The sequence below is a fragment of the Paramormyrops kingsleyae genome, chromosome 14 (assembly GCF_048594095.1).
Source record: "Paramormyrops kingsleyae isolate MSU_618 chromosome 14, PKINGS_0.4, whole genome shotgun sequence".
In the NCBI taxonomy this organism is placed as follows: Eukaryota; Metazoa; Chordata; class Actinopteri; order Osteoglossiformes; family Mormyridae; genus Paramormyrops; species Paramormyrops kingsleyae.
In genome coordinates, this window is record NC_132810.1 from 23,790,249 (window position 1) to 23,807,964 (window position 17,716).

The 17,716-nt window shown below is 38.1% G+C and overlaps 1 protein-coding gene across 4 annotated transcripts in view; it reads left to right on the forward strand.

Annotated features, from left to right (window-relative positions):
• The window catches only part of frmd6 (FERM domain containing 6), a 102,307-nt gene that overhangs the window by 55,647 nt on the left and 28,944 nt on the right, over positions 1–17,716 (forward strand). For 3 of the 4 annotated variants that reach the window (XM_072698865.1, XM_023839892.2, XM_023839894.2), the window contains exons 2-6: positions 9,305–9,551; positions 9,667–9,757; positions 11,219–11,298; positions 11,381–11,457; positions 12,837–13,023. In XM_072698865.1, the coding sequence (XP_072554966.1) occupies positions 9,453–9,551; positions 9,667–9,757; positions 11,219–11,298; positions 11,381–11,457; positions 12,837–13,023 (534 nt within the window). In that variant the 5' untranslated portion in view covers positions 9,305–9,452. Of the gene's footprint in view, positions 1–8,811; positions 8,913–9,304; positions 9,552–9,666; positions 9,758–11,218; positions 11,299–11,380; positions 11,458–12,836; positions 13,024–17,716 lie in introns of all 4 variants that reach the window. The other variant, XM_023839893.2, reaches the window with a different exon arrangement.

A 17,716-nucleotide genomic window follows, 5' to 3' on the forward strand; every position in this document is an offset into this window, starting at 1 on the left:
CATGCCCTGGACAGATCACATATTGATTACTGTAATTCCATTCTATCTGGTTTACCTCTCAAGCTCCTTCATAAGCTCCAGTTAGTACAGAATGTGGCCGCTCATATCATTACCAGGACTCCTATCTAGAGCCCGACCGATTTATCGGCAGGCCGATATTATCGGCCGATATTAGGCATTTTCCAAACTATCGGTATCGGCGTTTATAATGGCCGATAAATGAATATTTCAAAAATAAAATAAAAACGGACGAAACACCCTTCAACCATGTCATGAGTGTTGGCGTTGTATAGTTTGTCCACCAGAGGGCATTCTACACCGTCCCTGTTGGCAATACTCGTGTATAATGCGTCACACATCCTGCAACCTGCTGATCCAGCCAGAGTCGGGCAGAGAGAACCAGTTATCCGCGAGAGAGATCATCGGTGAAGTGTGTTCATGGTGATTTGGTCACGAGACATACATTGCTTGAATAACAATTAAAAGAACATCCCCATCAGTTCTCTTAACTCAAATAAGCATGACAAAATTCGTGACTATCATGTCCAGTTTTGCTGCTGTTAAATAAGCCGAGAGTGAGGCGGAATTAGCTAGTAATTACGTTACGTTGTTACAGTGTACAGTAGTTGACTGACTGTCCTTTTAACTTTTGACAATGAGACTGAAGTATTTCTTTAATAGTGTGGCAGTTGTAGCAGTGAGACTGCCACATCTCTCCTTGGCCTGTTATATTGAAAATGTATGTTTTACAATTTGCAGTATGACTTTATCCATTGCTAAATTATGGCTCATCATAGACTAGCTAACCACAAAGCTAGCTAATGCCACTATCAGTGGAAGACCGCTAACGTTAACATTAATGAGCTTGGAAACCACAACGAACTTATTCTGCCTAAATAAAGTAATGATTACTGTATTTATAACTAGCATATCTCTAGTTACAGTCCCTGCATTGTAAAATGTAAGTTAGACATTTGCGAGGAGTGAACATTTAGACATAGAGAAAAAGTATCAAACGTAGCTTGTGCATAAAAGTTCTATTGCTTGTGCTATTCAAAGTTATATTTATGAATCTTACCAAGTCTTTTAAAACTGGTAACTTTGATTTGGTTGTTGTTGTTTTTGTTCAAAGGACTTTACGTTTCATATCTTAAGTTTGTATTTTTATACATTTTATTTATCAGAACTTTAATAAATTTTGATGTTCCTCTGTTCTGTTGTGACAATAAAAGAAACAAGTTTCTTTTTAATATGCATTATCATATTGTTAGTTAAAACTCATAAATAACTACAAATAACTAATGTTAGGGAAATCTGTTAATGTTTTGTTGCGTGTTTCTGAAATTAAAAAATATATATATATATATCGGCCGATATATCGGAATATCGGTTTTAAAACCAACAAATATTTGTATCGGTATCGGCCTTCAAAATCCTTTATCGGTCGGGCTCTACTCCTATCACGGCTCATATTAGTCCTGTTCTTCAGCAACTTCATTGGCTTCCCGTTAAATATCATATTGATGACAAAATTCTACTGTTCACTTTCAAAGCCCTTCATAATCTTGGTCTTTCATATCTTATTGATCTCTTACATATTCACATTCCTTCCCGCACTCTCAGATCTTCCCACTCTGTCTCTCTGGTTGTGCCCCATTCTCGCCTGACCACTATGGGATTTAGAGCTTTTAGTCATGTTGCTACCATGGAATTCTATGGAATTCTCTACCTCCTGATATCCGTAATATTGACAGGATTTCTGTATTTAAATCTCATCTTAAAACACATCTTTTTAAACTTGTACACTCATTATGATTCTGCTGCTATGGCAGCTTTTAGATTATTATTTTTTACTTTATTTTATTTTTATTAATTTTTTGTTTTGTTTTGTTTTATTAGATGCTATTTTTTTCTACTGCAACAATGTACAGTATATTGTGTTTGTATGGTGTCCTTGAGTGCCTTGAAATAAAATGTATTTATTATTATAAATACTGACAGATGACCATATTTTCATTTGCTTTTAACTTGAGGATTTTGTTCTTTATTTGGACCCTCATCTGATGCATTCTCTTCCTTCTACCATATTGCTGATTAATTGAGAAGGCAAATTTTAATCAATGATTTTTAATAACACACAGCTCCGGTGTGTGTGTGTGTTTATTCATTTATTAAATTAAGAGTAAAAAATACGTTGATTTGTAAACCAGTATGAGATGTAATTTGTCTCAGTTTCAGGTGGCATGATTATAAGCTTGATTTAGTATATTGTGGGCACGTTAAATAATTGAGCATAGAGTTAACAGTGCTCCTGTAGCTCAATCGATAGAAGATTGTGCTAACAATGCAAAGATAATCACAGGAATCATAGAAACTGGTACCGGCACTGAATGACATTACAGTGAGGGGGGTATTTTTTACTGAATTCAAAATATGGCTGTAGTATATTATAGGGCTGGATGATGTGCAATATTAATACCAACATTGCATGTTGTGCACATGCAATTCTTACTTTGGCAGTCAGCTAGATTATGCTCAGGCTTTTTCTTACCTTCAATTTGGTATATCAACCTGCTGTTTTTAATAATCTGTAAACTACATTTCCTTCCACCCTTGTGTCACACTTGCGGAGACGGCGAGCCGGGAAGCAGGCAAGCAGAGCCGTGAATAAGGACAGACGGGGTTTATTGCAGGCAGACTGACGGATAATGAACAGCACATGACAATACAATGACGGATCTGGGTAGACTGACTGAGACAAGGACTAAATACAAAGGACAGGTTGGAATTAACTAGACATAGGTGGGAACAATCAGGAAATCACACGAGGTAACGAGGTGGGCGTGGCACACATCGGGATCGAACGGAGCGGATCGTGACACCTTGCTGCTTACATTTATATTTATTCTTATATCACTTGCGACAAGGCACACCGCACTTTAAATTCAAAGCTCTAGCATCACATGCACATGTACAGTTTTTAACCTTGATTATTTTCTATATTAGAACAACTTCTGTATATTATTCTGTACTGCACTGTGTATTATTCTGTACTTCTCTATATTATGTATATATTTTACTTAGTTATTGTAACTTAACTGTTTTGCCTCACTCAAATTCTATTTTCGTCTTGCACAGTCAAAGGGTCGTTCAGGGTACATTTCACTACATTATGTGCTTGTATAACCATGTATGTGACGAATAAAGTATCTTGTATCTTGGACATTATAGCGCAAGGATTTTAGGTTTCGCTAAAACATTTTTACTCTGTCATAGGAAAAAAAATTGTACTTATTATTCCTTTTCAAGATTATCTAGTATATGTTTCAAAAATTTAAAGTTGTGAGAAACTTATGTTGAAATCCTTGTTTTGTTTTATAAATACCCCAATATTTATTACAACAACATCACATTACAATACTTAGAAATTTGCCTATACTGTGCTGTCGTAGTATATTATACAAGATACTTTATTTCTTTTTATGCTATCTTCTGACCAGATCGCAGTTAAAGCTTGGGTCACTTCATTTGTCCACGCATCTATTATAATATTTATTATTATTTTTTACGTTTATTGTTGCTTTCTGAGTTTGCAGCTGTTTTCAAGACAGCAGTTTTATTGCATTTCAAAGGCAGGCTATTTGCATGACCGATTGACAAAGAAAGTGTTTCAAGTCCCACCCCAAAGTACCAAAAAAGTACCCCACTGGCACTTTTAGTACTAGAACTTTAGGTATGTGTTACGGCATGTGTAGCACGGCACGGGGAAGCAGGCGAATGGAAGCCAGGGATCGGGAAATACGGAATTTAATGCCACAACACAGAGCACGAAAAAACAACGTCACAACGTCAATGACCGGACTCGGGATACAAACGGAAACGCGGACTAAATACACTGAACTAATGACAACAATCCAAAACAGCTGTAAAACACTGGGATTCCACATGAGGTTAACGAGGGGGCGTGGCACACAGTAGGATCGGACGGAGCGGGGCATGACAGTATGGCTGTTTTGAATGCCGATTTTTGCGTTTGCTTTCTCTTGTCAGAAGTTGATATGCCGGTCCTGGATCAATCGTATGTTTAGCACAGTGTTGTTTTGTTCTGTTTCATTTTGCACTTTAATGAGTGCAATAGACATTTAAATTTGAAAAAAACAATCGTTACAGAGAATCGTGATCTCAGTTCTATGCAAAAAAAAAACATGATTTTTTTCAGAATCGTGCAACCTCAGTACTTCTTGTGCACATTTTCCATGCAGAATGACATCATCACAACAGGAGGTGGGGTGTTTTGTACTGTAATCATGGGTATTATAGGGCAAGGCGATGTGCAGTATTAAAATTGACTTTGCATTTTATGCACATGCGGTTCTTACAACACAAGGACCGTGATAGCCAGCCAGGTTGAGATCAGGCTTTTTCAACCTTGGTCCTGCATTATGTTTGAACATTATAATGTGGGGGATTAGGTTTTGCTAAAACATTTTCACTCTGCCATAGGAAACAAAACTTGGTATCTAGTACAAGGGTATATGGTGTGTCTATGTATGTGTGTGTGTGTGTGTGTGTGCGCGCGCGCGCGTGTCCGTCCAATGATGAACTGGAATCCCATTGAGGGTATACTCTAGCATTATGTCCTGTGCTGCCTGGCCTTCTCGCAACCCTTACCAAAATAAGCAGAGCACAGATGGATGGATAGACAGGAGGAGGAATAGACAGACGATACTTGCCACAGATACTTCACAAGTTTGCAGAAGCTCATGGTTCCATCTTCTTACCACTTATCTGGAGTGTCATAGATTCAAGTTGGGTTTCAGAGGCAGCCTAGACAGCAAAGCAAAGGCATACAGCCCTGGATGTGTGAGAGCTGCTCACAGCAAGAATGTGCAGAAATTTTTAAAACTGTTTCATTTCTTAAGAAGTACAGTTTAGCATTTAGCTTCCTTTATCATGATTGCTGGTTTCTGCACTATATTTGTATTTATAGTACATTTGTATTTTCAGTGCTCATTTTTAGTCCACACTGCAGCTAATGCCTTTCTGTCATGGGTAGATGAAACTTAAGATGCAGGAACAGGCATTGGGGGAACAAAGGAAGTTTTATTAATAAGGAACAAACAGAACTAGAAACAAATGGGATTGCTGAAGATCAAAAAAAATTGCTAGTGAATAGGAGGCAGGACGACACGACTGGGGTTCACAAGACAGGGAGGCACTTAAATACAGGAGTAATGAGGGAGCGTATCAAGAGGCAGGTGGAGTGAATCACATGAGGGCTGAAACAAGAGGTAAGACAAACCAGCAGTAGGCATGGTTGTTAGAGGGAGGCAATATGGGGATCAGGCAGGGCAGGACTGTCATGCCCTGATTGTGCCAGTCCTCTTGTGTGCCACGCCCCCTCATCTACTCCGTGTGGAATCCCCATGTTACCAGCTGTTTTGAGTCATGTTGATTGCTGTTGTGTATTTCAGTCCGCGTCAGAGTATGTTTCCCCAGTCCGATCATTGACGTTGTTTTATGTTTCCGAGTGTGTTTTCCCAAATTAAACCCAGTGTTCACCTGATTTCCCCGGCTCCTGTACTACTTCCCTGCTCCGTGCCAGCTCACAGTCAAGACAAGGACATGACACTTTCATGCTGTACTGTCTGATCAGGTGTGTGGCATCTTACTGCTCACCCTTATTCTACAAAAAATAGTAATGTGTAAAATGATGTGTAAAAATACAGAATAAGCAACCTTAGCTGAGCACTATCTACTCTGCATAAAACTAATGTTAAAAAGTTACAAAATAAAACTAATGACATTCTGAAATAATATTTGAAAATGTGTATTTAGATGACGGTAGTGAATCATGGGTACCAGCTGTGTGAGCACTCATTTTGAAACAGTACTTCTTGAAGTATTGCACAAGCTAGCTTTAGAAACATTTTTGGCAAAAAAGGCATATTTTCTATTTTTTTAAAAAAGGAATTAATTACATATATTTGGCTTTTACATTCTTTTACGTGTTACCATTGTGCCGTAAATATTTGTCTGAAACCTAATGTTTTTGGAGATGTACGAGACATACTTTTTTGCAGATTCAAACCATTTATCTTGTTTTGTTAAGCTTTATTCATTGTAATATAGTAGTAAATTACCTTGTAGTCATTTACTATATTACTCCAAGGATTACAGCATCAGAATTAGGGGTAGCATGTGTTTGTCAGTGGTCAGAAATTCCACTATGCATCCTGGCAAGTCCAGGAGACATTTAGATGGCAATATGGCCTTCTTACAAATCAAAAGCCTCCATTGTTGCAATGAGAAGCAGATGTTGGTCTGGAATTCTCCTGACTGCTGTACTTTTTTCCTGGCCAAGCTTTAATTTTTCCCACTCTCTCTGTCCCTCTCCTTTCCCCTTTTTTTCCCTGTTTCTTTCCCTTTGCCACTGGAAGATGCTTCATTTGCTGCATCTTTATTGCAGTGAAAGAGAAAGTGTCTTTTCATTCTATCTTATTCTTTCTTTGTGATTCCCTTTGTTCTTTTTCAGTTTTTCTCAGATATTACTCTATGAAGTCCTTATACTTATACAAACAACTGCACCCAAAGTAAGTGTAGTCATGCATATAATTCAGGGACTGCCACATTGACAGAGTAATGGCATAAACTGCTACAGCTCTGACTGAATAGGAGGAAATGACTGTGGCAGTTCTCTGTTGCATCACAATGGGGTGAGGGGTGGTGAACAAGCTAGCTGTTTTTCTAAGCCCTTGTGTTATACAGAGACAGTGATGCACCCTATCCAGGGGCGTAGCACCAAATTCTGGGCCCTATGCACAAACAGTGCCCATGCCCCCCCCCCCCCTAAAAAAAAACAGCCTAATCACATAAGACTTCACCAGAATTTGGTTTTATTTGTAGAATGATTAAAAGCTATGACAGGAAATGTCACCAAAGGTAGCCTAACATCATAGGCCTGCATGAAAATTGAACACTTTTGAAACTGTGAAACGGTTTCACCGCTGCGTTGTTCATCAAATTACCATGCGAATGCGATTTCAATACGCGGAAGTGCGGCTGTTTAGAATGTGAATAGCGAATTAGCGATCTTCACGCGAAGGCGGCTGCGGTACTACACGCCCCCCATGCAGGTAAAACAAAGAAAGGTGACATGGTTTACTTTTTGCCGATTTAACCCAATTTTAAAAACTTTAAATACCTCCGACAATGGACGTTTTGGAAAGAAGACAGATTACAGATTTAGCCAGCGTTTTTTCCATGATTATACACGAACATTTCAGCGAGATATAAACTGAAATAGACGAGAACGATACGCGTTTTGAAAACCGGATTTAGCTTTCTTTGGCATAATCTTCCAGCACAGTTTCAGCTGATTCAGCAGAATGACCGCTAAATTAAATGCGCCTAGTTCAAAAGCCCGGTAAAGACTAAACCATCGCAAGGGGTGAGGGTGCTTGTCCTCAGGCACTGCAAGCTAGGACACAATTCAGTCCGTCAACCGATTTATTTTCCCACAAAAATTACATTTACATTAGTTAGCAACATTTATTGTGATATTTGAATAATATTAATATATTTAAAGGAAAATAAAATTCCAGAATCCTTAGGGGCCCTCCCCCCACATGGGGCCCTGTTAACTCAGTCCCCTTTTTCCCCCCACTACGGCGGCCCTGCCTCTATCCATGTAGCTTAGCTAGCATTTAGTTATGTGTTGAGATGACATACAGGAGGACTATATGGGTTATTAAATACATCTCTCTCATTTTTTACCAATTAAATTGTTTCTTTAACCCCGTGTTTATAGACCTTTCACAAACTTTTATGATGCCAATGACTGCCTGCTGTCTTGTATAAGTTGGGAGAATAAGCATTTAAAATGAATTTTGTTTGTTGCACAGCTGACATTATTGAACTAATCTGTTTTATGAACTTCTTTGATGTTACACTGATTATGATTATGCTGCGGTAGTTAGCTTGGAGCAGACGGCTTGTTGGAGTAATTTGATGGTCTTACAGCTGTCACCTGGACAATATATGTATTCCTTGAAGTTTTATTTCAAATTATTTATTTTAATAAGTGTTAAAAAGTTTCATGTCCATATTAAAACATTTAAAAGTGGCCAGAAATAATTTGTGAAGTAGCCCAGCAAACTGTCTTATGCAATTATGAAGTTAACATACTACTTATGCAAGTATTGCAGAAGTGTATGGACCAAACTAGTTATGTAAACAAAGTAAAAGGTAACAAAGTGTTTCAAGTAAAGTACAAGTAAGTCATTTTTTAAAGGATTGTAATTCTTTGTGCTCGCTGAGGCTGCTCAGCCACATACTTAAGCCAGGTCATACAGCTGGGAGGAAAAAACACGTTTCTTGCCATTTTCAAAGGCCAACCAATAATGCAAGAACCTTTACAGACCTATCTGTAACTTTTAGTCTTAAATGGGTGATCAGTCAATTTAATTTCAATTAACATACAATATGTATATAGGTAGTTTTCGTAAGCAAATGTAGAGTGAACAAAACTCAATAACATCAAGGGACATTTTAATGCATAAAGCAGTCTTTAGCCTGAAATATAATTTAGAGGTTGCAAAACTGGTTCCTCTTGGCCTATTTTCTCATATGCGTAAAAATTCTGCACAGTAATAGATCCCCTGAATACTTTCATTTTTCATCAAGTTCTCAGTAGTACCCTGTAATCATAAGGTGCCTATAAAACATGTACTTTTTGTACCATTGCACAGTATTGCTTCTAAAATCCATGTTAAAAAGCTATTGCAAGGGTTTAACTCTTACTTTCCCAAGTGCAATCTACAATGGGGAAAAGGTTTGCATGAAGTAACACTGGCAGATGTGATGTGGGAGCTTTATGGATTTACAGAATTACTACTTCTGTTGAATTTCAAGTAAGTAATCTAACGGCTGCATTAGAGGTGGGAATTGGCAGAGAACTCCCAGTTCCATCATATTTTAATATTTGAAACAAATTAATACATTTCTTGACATGGATGAGACCTAAATTCATAAGTAAATGTTCAACACGGAAACCATTATGCTAGTTATGACTGTGAGTCAAATACCCTGTCAAGTCTCTTAAATCAGTAGTTTGGGAACATTTTGGTTTCTCATAAATTAAATTTAAAAAATATGTGTGTAACTGGGCAAATCTATTAGTAGTGGCAGTAGCGACTATTACAATGCGTTTGAATTGATTATTTAAAATCGATTTTTATCACTCTTTAATTTGTAACTGAATTGATTCCCCACCCACAATTCACATATGCCCTCCTCTCCTCAGCTGCAGAACCCAGATGTTCTGGATGTCACCTGCTTACGCTGGTTTGTGTGTCCCCTTCCTGACGGACTGACGCCGCTCTCCATTGGAGCAGCTCAGGAGGCTCCCAGGGCCTTGTGCCCCTCACAGAGATTGTTCTGTTCAGAAAAAGATGAACAAACTGAACTTCCACAATAACAAAGCTATGCAGGACCGCCGCTGTGTCTGTGTTTTTCTTCCAAATGATGACACCCTCAACATCATTGTTAGTGTGAGTCCCCAAAGTTTTTTATTAACTCAACAAAAAGGTGGCAGTTTACAGAAATTGGTAAAAGACTGCTACTTAACTGATTATTACTTTTGCTCCTTTGCCTGTCACATTACAGGTAAAAACATTATGTCAAGAGCTACTTGTCCAGGTCTGTGACCTACTCCGACTGAAGGACTGTCATCTCTTTGGACTCAGTGTCATTCAGAGTAAGGCGCAAATTTTTATCTTGATGTCCAATATATGTTTTTTTTTCTGGTGATTTATGATTGTTGAAATGGAATGCCTAAAATGAAGAAAGGATTCCATTTGGAAACTACAGATGTAATTGTCTGATTTGTGGAAATTTTTGGAAAATGGGGGCAGCGTGTGGCTGAGTGGGCTTAGCCTGTGTGCCTGTAATCAGAAGGCTGTCAGTTCAAACCCAGCCTCAGCACATCTGTAGGTCCTTCAGCAAGGCCCTTAACCCCCAGTTCCCTGGGCACTGCTACAGGTGGCTGCCCTTCACAAACAACTTACTCTACAAAGAACAAGTTGAGGGAGACATAAAGACAATTTCCCCATGGGGCTAAATAAAGTATCAATTAATATTATTAAAATATCTGTTTAGAAGCTTTAAGCCAAATTTAGTCTTTGGCCCTTGAAATTTGATCATATCATGACACATCAATTCTTCTGTAATGTTAGTATGTTGATATGTATACTAAATGGAATGACAGGTAAGACGGGCATGAGTTGATGAAGGTTTCATAGCTGAAACATGCTGCAATGTGGGTGTGGTGTGTGACTCAGCTGGGTAGGACACTGTACAGGTTTTCAAAAGGTCGCCGGTTCAAGTTCCTGGGTAGGCAGAGTGATTTCACTGTTGGGCCCAGAGACTGGCTGACCCTGCTTTCTTAGTTTTACTTCACTTTGGTTAGAACTCTCATAATAAACTTAAATTAATGAAGCACACAGTAAGTTCTGTATTGGTGTATTACCTATGAAAACCATATTAAATTTCTATTATTGATTTGGGCAGGCACATTCTTTTGTAGTTTGGTTTATAATGAAAATTGGATATAAAATAACCTATTTGCAGAAGTACTCAAGAAACCATTATGTGCTTGTAAGTAACTCGTGCTTCATTTTTAATGATATTCTTGTTCTTTTTGTCTGACTGATGTGAACTCATAAGATTGATAATAGGCAGCACGGTCTGTAGATAAACACTTCTGCTTATCTGTCTCTCTGCTGCTGATCAGGGAATCAGATTAATGTGTGATTCCAGACAAGCTTCTTTTAGAGCCAGATTGGGTGTTGTTATCTTGCTCATGTCACAGTGAAAGTGTTACGGGCATATGCATGCTTGCATGTTTCATGAGTAATTGGTCTCGACTACTAAAAATGAAGATATACAATGTATTAAATATGTGAATTATCAAACAAAATAAATCAATCAAATTTCTTTTTAATTTATTTTAAAAATTTGGTGAACAAGAAAAGACTGACATTAGAAGTACCGCTGGGATTCGGGTGGTGGAATTGTCTCTGCAGATTATGCCACTGAAACATAAAATAGCAGAGTCTCAGCTAGAGAAGGTTCATTCTCTCTGATGAATTATTTTTAATTGTTGTTTCATGTGGAGTGAGATTTTATTTTGTTAAACTATTATTATTTCTCCTTTCAGATAATGAACACATTTACATGGAACTGAACCAAAAGCTGTCCAAGTACTGCCCAAAAGAATGGAAGAAGGAGGCCAGTAAGGTAAGGAGAATTAAAAAAGATCAAATGATTATATACTTAGGATATTTCATCAGTTGTAATAAAAATATGTTGTTTTCCACAGGGAATTGACCAGTTTGGACCACCAATGATCATACACTTCAGGGCTCAATATTATGTTGAAAATGGAAGATTGATTAGGTAAATGAAATTTTATATATATATATATACACACACACACATACACACCGATTTGTAATTATATCTTTGTGGGGACTCATTTCTCTGGGGAATACTCTAATCCCAACATGATGACTTTAAGCCCTACCCAACCCTAACCTTAACCTTAACCACAAGTAACCAAACAAAATATGAGACTTGATAGTTTTAGTTTTTTGATTGAATTCACAAATCTTTGGTCCCCACAACGTCAAAATAACAGGTTATAATACAATGTAATACTACGGAGCCCCTAAGGGGACAAAGGAAGAGAAAAAAAATGGCAGAAGGAAAAAAAAAAAGAAGTCATGTTTTGCGTTATAACCCAAAACCTTTGCGTTATAACCCAAAACTTTTGCGATATAACCCAAAACTTTTCTGTAGTAATGCAACAATAAAATCAGGTGACTAGCGTACTTTTGGTCATTCAAGTGCAACTTCCAAAGCCGCTGTTTGCATGATGTGGTTGATCCCCGCTTCGCTTATTAATCTAATTTAACGGTTAAAAAAATTTTTGAGTTCAGTGTGGTAAGATTTGATTGTTTAATCCATAATTAGTAATTTGTAAAGCAAGCCTTGGTAAAGTACGTTTCAGTAACATTGCTAATTAATGCTAATCTGTTGAGGTTGATTTAAGCCTAAAGAATTGTTAGTTTTTTGTTGTTGTTTCATGTTTATAATAAATTAATATAATTAATATAAATCAAACGCACATCCTCTTTTCTCACATGAAGTCCATTTATTCTGCATTTTGCATACATCCATCGATAACCGTGAAGCTGCCCAGAGTACAAAAGCTGCTCGCGAATAAAGTTAATTACATCACCCAAGTCGGAGTAGTTTTTCCGTTGAAATAATCCCCTTTCACATAAAATCCTCTTAATCTGCCTCAGACTTATGTGAACATCATGCCTAAATCCGAGAACAAACTGAATGTCCATATATTGTCAGACCAGGACCAAAGTAAAATTCAATGAAACGCTCCATGTTTTCCTATCAATTATGTTCCTTACACTGACTGATTATTCATATTTCCAGTTCAAAGTCGCAAAAGTTTTGAGTTATATCGCAAAAGTTTTGGGTTATAACGCAAAGGTTTTGGGTTATAACGCAAAAGTTTTGGGTTATAACACAAAAGTCTTGGGTTATAACGCAAAGGTTTTGGGTTATATCGCAAAAGTTTTGGGTTATAACGCAAAACATGACTTTTTTTTTTGTCTTCTGCCATTTTTTTTTCTCCTCCTTTGTCCCCTTAGGGGCTCCGTATAATACATACTCACAGTTAACAGTTATTTTATTAATCTGGAATAAATTTTGCATGTTATTTATATATCAACAATGAGGTTTTTTTTCTGTTGCAGTGACCGGTCAGCTAGGTACTATTACTATTGGCACCTTAGGAAGCAGGTACTTTTGTCCCAATGTGTCCAGAGGGAAGAAGCCTACTTCCTTTTGGCGGCTTTTGCACTACAAGCAGATCTGGGAAACTTCAAGCGTAACAAGCACTTTGGAAAATACTTTGAACCTGAAGTCTATTTTCCACCATGGGTAAGTGCCAAACCACAGTACCCAAACAGAATCATATGAAGCATACTTTGTCTGTTCTAAGTTTGTGCTCTCTTGAAATAGACTCCCACTGAATTCCATTTAATCACTCTCATAATTTGACAGTATGCTTACTTGAAATTATTTTGACATTAATAGTATTAACACTGTGTAACAGGTTATGGGGCAAAAGCCTGCTATAAAGTGTTGAACAACAGAGTTAAAATTATTAAAACAATTTTATAAGTTCAAATATGAACATAAAATTTTAAAAAAGACCCCTTTGTCAAAGGCAAACACAATGTTGTCTTATCTTTCTACCATGATGGTAGTGGCAGCCAGCTGGGCAGTTCATACCAGTCCTGGCTTTTCCTTGGCCACAGGATCTCATTCCTTCTTGGGCATCCATCAGATGTTCTCACTACAGCCAGGAGATCTGTCCAGTGTGTCTTTGCCTAGTGGGACATGCTCCCTTGGGAGCTGACCAGGTGGCATCATTATGAGACACCTGAACCACCTCAGCTGACTCCTCTTCCGAAGGATGCAGTGGATCTGTTTTGAGGTCCCTTCAGATCGCTAAACTTGTCACTCTGTCACAGAACATGAAACTGAACCAGGAAACCTCTTTCTGGCTGCAAACACTCATGGCTTTGTTCTTTTGGCCATAGCCATGAGCATGGGTGAACATAGAGTTTCTGAACTGTGAGCTTTGTCTGTTGATTTAGCTTTTTTTTCATTACCATGAACCTGCTCAGTCCCCCCAAAAACGCAGCCACTAAATGGATCATTTTGTTAATCACATTTTTCTACCACCAACAGTAAACTAAATTCTAAGGTACCTGAACTCCTTCACTTAGGACAGACTCTCCTCTCTCCTCTCTCGATGAAACAGAGCAATTCACTCTTATTTGAGAGAGCACAGTGGCCTCAGATTTAAAGGTCCTGGTTCTCATACAGTCATGCTGGAATTTGCATGCACATAATAGGAATGTCACCTCTAGTCCCCCATGCCAAACATCCTTTCAGCCACAGCTGCACCTTGATATCCTGCCCATGAAAATCACGAACAGGGTGGAGACGAGATACATCCTTATGTTGGCAAACACCCACAAAGTAAGATTTTGAGCCAAGGAGGCAGACACTGCGCCAGTTATGTCTATACGGGAACCAAACTGCACATAGTAACAACACAAATTGAAACATTATAAAAGTAGACAGTAAGCAATGGTGGAAGTTTGTTTTGATCCCAGATATCTGATCACCAAAGTCTTGGCTACATGAAGATCACTAAATGGTGTAGTTGCAACATTTAGTTGGATAAATAAGAAAAAGGTAACTCATGTCACTATTTCTGGCTCCTTTCATTGAATATGTAGCAGCTTTCATGTGTATGAATGAGCCATTTACACCTGGCCACGTCCCCCACCCCATTTTATGGCACAGATGGGGATGTATCTGGATCATGTTCCACCGCTGCGTTGTTCATCAAATTACCATGCGAATGCGATTTGAATACGCGCTAATGCGGCTATTTACAATGCGAATAGTGATCTTCAGGTGAGGGCGGCACTACACGCCCCCGATGCAGGTAAAACACAGAAAGGTGACATGGTTTCCTTTTTTGTTGATTTAACCTAATTTTAAAAACTTTAATACTTCCGACAATGGACGTTTTGAAAAGAAGACAGATTACGGTGATGTAAAGCTTGGATGCAGCTGCTTGGCCATGGAAATCCATTCCGTGAAGTTCTCTACGCACTGTTCTTGAGCTAATCTGAAATCCACATGAAGTTTGGAGGTCTGTAGTCATTGACTCTGCAGACAGTTGGCGACTCCTGTACATTCTGTGTCTCAGCATGCATTGTCCTTGCTCTCTGATTTTACTTGGCCTACCACTACATGGCTGAGTTGTTGTTGTTCAAATTGCTTCCACTTTGTTATAATACTACTACCAGTTGACTGTGGAATATTTAGTAGCAGGGAAATTTTACAAATGCACAGGTGGCATCCTATCACAGTACTACACTTGAATTCACTGAGCTCCGGAGAGCGACCCATTCTTCCACAAATGTTTGTAGAAGCAGTCTGCATGCCTGGGTGTTTGATTTTATACACCTGTGGCTATGGAAGCGATTGGAACACCTGTATGATTTGGAGGGGTGTCCCAATACTTTTGGCAAGAACGGCCCTGTCCAGAACAAGGTTACTGGTACCCATCCCTGGATCCAATCCTAGGGGTGATGCTTGATACTTGATATTAAGTGAACACACCAAATGTTGAGAAGCATTTCCTTGTGTACTTCACCTAGATTTCATTATGTAAAAAAAATAAAACCAGACAAACTGAAAAAACAGGTATCGTATCACTTTTTGGTATAGGCTGATTATCACTTTCTTCTTCTGTTTATTCCGCATATTCTGTTTTATTCCATTTGTGTCCACTTCTTTTCCAGGTCTACTTATGTTCCTTTCAAACTTAGATATTTTTTCCTGCATTTTTAGTGATTTGATGTCAGACAGTTTTCCTTTGCACAATGCACTGCAATTTTGGCCTGAATCTGGTTTTGATGTCCAATTACAGAATATTTGTCTTGATAGTGTTGATTAATGGCTTATCTAAAAGCTAAGAAAAACATGTTATGGACACATTGCACAAGACAAATAGGTTTTTCTCTTCAGGGTGTATAAATGGTTGTACCGTCCACATCCATTATCAAGTGTGCATGCAATAGTGTAGGCAAGCTGACTTTGATATTTTTCTGGTATTCATTTACTGACAACTTGGTATTTGGTAAAATGATACTTCAGTCAATTCCTGTCAAGTCAAGTAAAATGCTGCATGTCTTCAGTTTAACAGTTTAATATCGTAATATTAAATTATATATTTTTGTCGCTTGAGAAAGTAAAGTACAGGCACTGTGAGGGACCAAGATGGAAGGCACGAGGAACACAGATGGATTGGGGGAAAAAAAATCCTTTTTTTTATTTACAAAAAGAAAGCAGTTTAACAAAAGAATAAACATGGGGGGTATTCCATGAAGCAGGCTTAAGGGAAAGTCTGACTTATTTCGACAAGTCAGTCTTACTTAAGTGAGAGTTCCATTCCATCGACGTGTCTTAAATTAATCCCCGCTGAATTACCATGGTAATTTAGGCCTGCGAACAAGCCTGGTCCGGACCAGGCTAATTGTCTCGCTTAGTTTAGCGTTGTCTCAAAGAATGGCCGACGTGTGGGAACAGATTCCCGAAAGATCGTTACGTCGGACGAAATTCCGCGATCTTAATATTCATGTCATGTAATCTGTTGAATTATATGTCCTCATCTGACATTATATTTTACATTATCTAATTGAATGACATGATCTTGTTTGAGTTAGTGGGAGAATGAGTCTTGTATATACGTATATAAAAAATGGAACCCTGTAGTCAGTGCTGTGAGTAAAAGCAAGACGAGAAAGCAGAGAATAAAAACCATCTTTTCTGAAGTAAAGCTCTGCATGATACTTCCATAATATGAAGAACAGAGCTGAGATTGCTACATAATCAACATAATAAAGCCTATAAAAATCACGTCTTAGCATTCCAATTAATTCCAAAATAATTACAGCAAAATCCCGTTAAAGTGGACTCGCTTATAACGGAATATCGTCTATAACGGACGAGGTCCGCTGGTCCCGGCCGTGCGCCTTTAAGAACATGCAGAAAAAGCATTGGTTATAGCGGACTCACATATAACGGAATTTCGCTTATAATGGACAAACAATTTGGTCCCCAGGGCCGCTTTTAGCTGTAGTTCTGTTCGGCTATAACGGTCATGCAGTTCCGCCTACAAGGCACGTGGCGTGCCGGTGATATCCAGCGCAAATATGTAATTGGGATTATTAATAGTCACGCAATAGTCAGGTAAAGTTGGATTACTACATGTACAATATAATAATCTATACCACAAGTGTGTCTGCTGAGGTGTGGCATGAGTAAATGGTGTCCTGTAGTTATGTTATGGGCATACAGCAACTCTGGATGTAACGGACTGTTTTGCCAGGTTCCTGGAAGTCCGTTATAATGCTTTTTTACTGTAAAATAAAAGCGTACACATATTACAAAGGTGAAACATGAAAAGCAATGACTGTAATTGGAAAAAAATCCATTAAAATAATATGAACAGGAATATATATATAAATATTTTAGTCACTGTCTACTTTGAAGTTTACTACTAAAATAGCAAAGACAACATACGGTTATTTGTGCAGAACATTTCACACGAATGTGATTTAAAGTATTTTACGAAAATCAAATAATATTATACAGTAATAATGACAGGTGAGAAATCAACCCAGAAGGGTCCTTGTTGGCTAAGGGGATCAAACCAGCGACTTTCACATTACAAGGTGACATCATAAACCAATGTACCACCATGCTGCTATACTAAGCCCTTGTAACATTTACGTAACTTATATATTTATTCTGTCTGTAATTCATTGCCAAACTAACTCCCTGGCTGTGTTTATGGCCACAGTATTGCCTTTTTTTTAACGGCAATCTTTGTATTTTTCATACAGCTCTATCAGCAGCGTTTATTCTGCGGCGGAAAGAAACACTGCTCTCATTTTACAGGGTTTCTGACTCATTTGGTCGATTTATCATTCATCCATTTATTTGGGCTTCTTAAATAATAATAACTGATACTTTATTGACC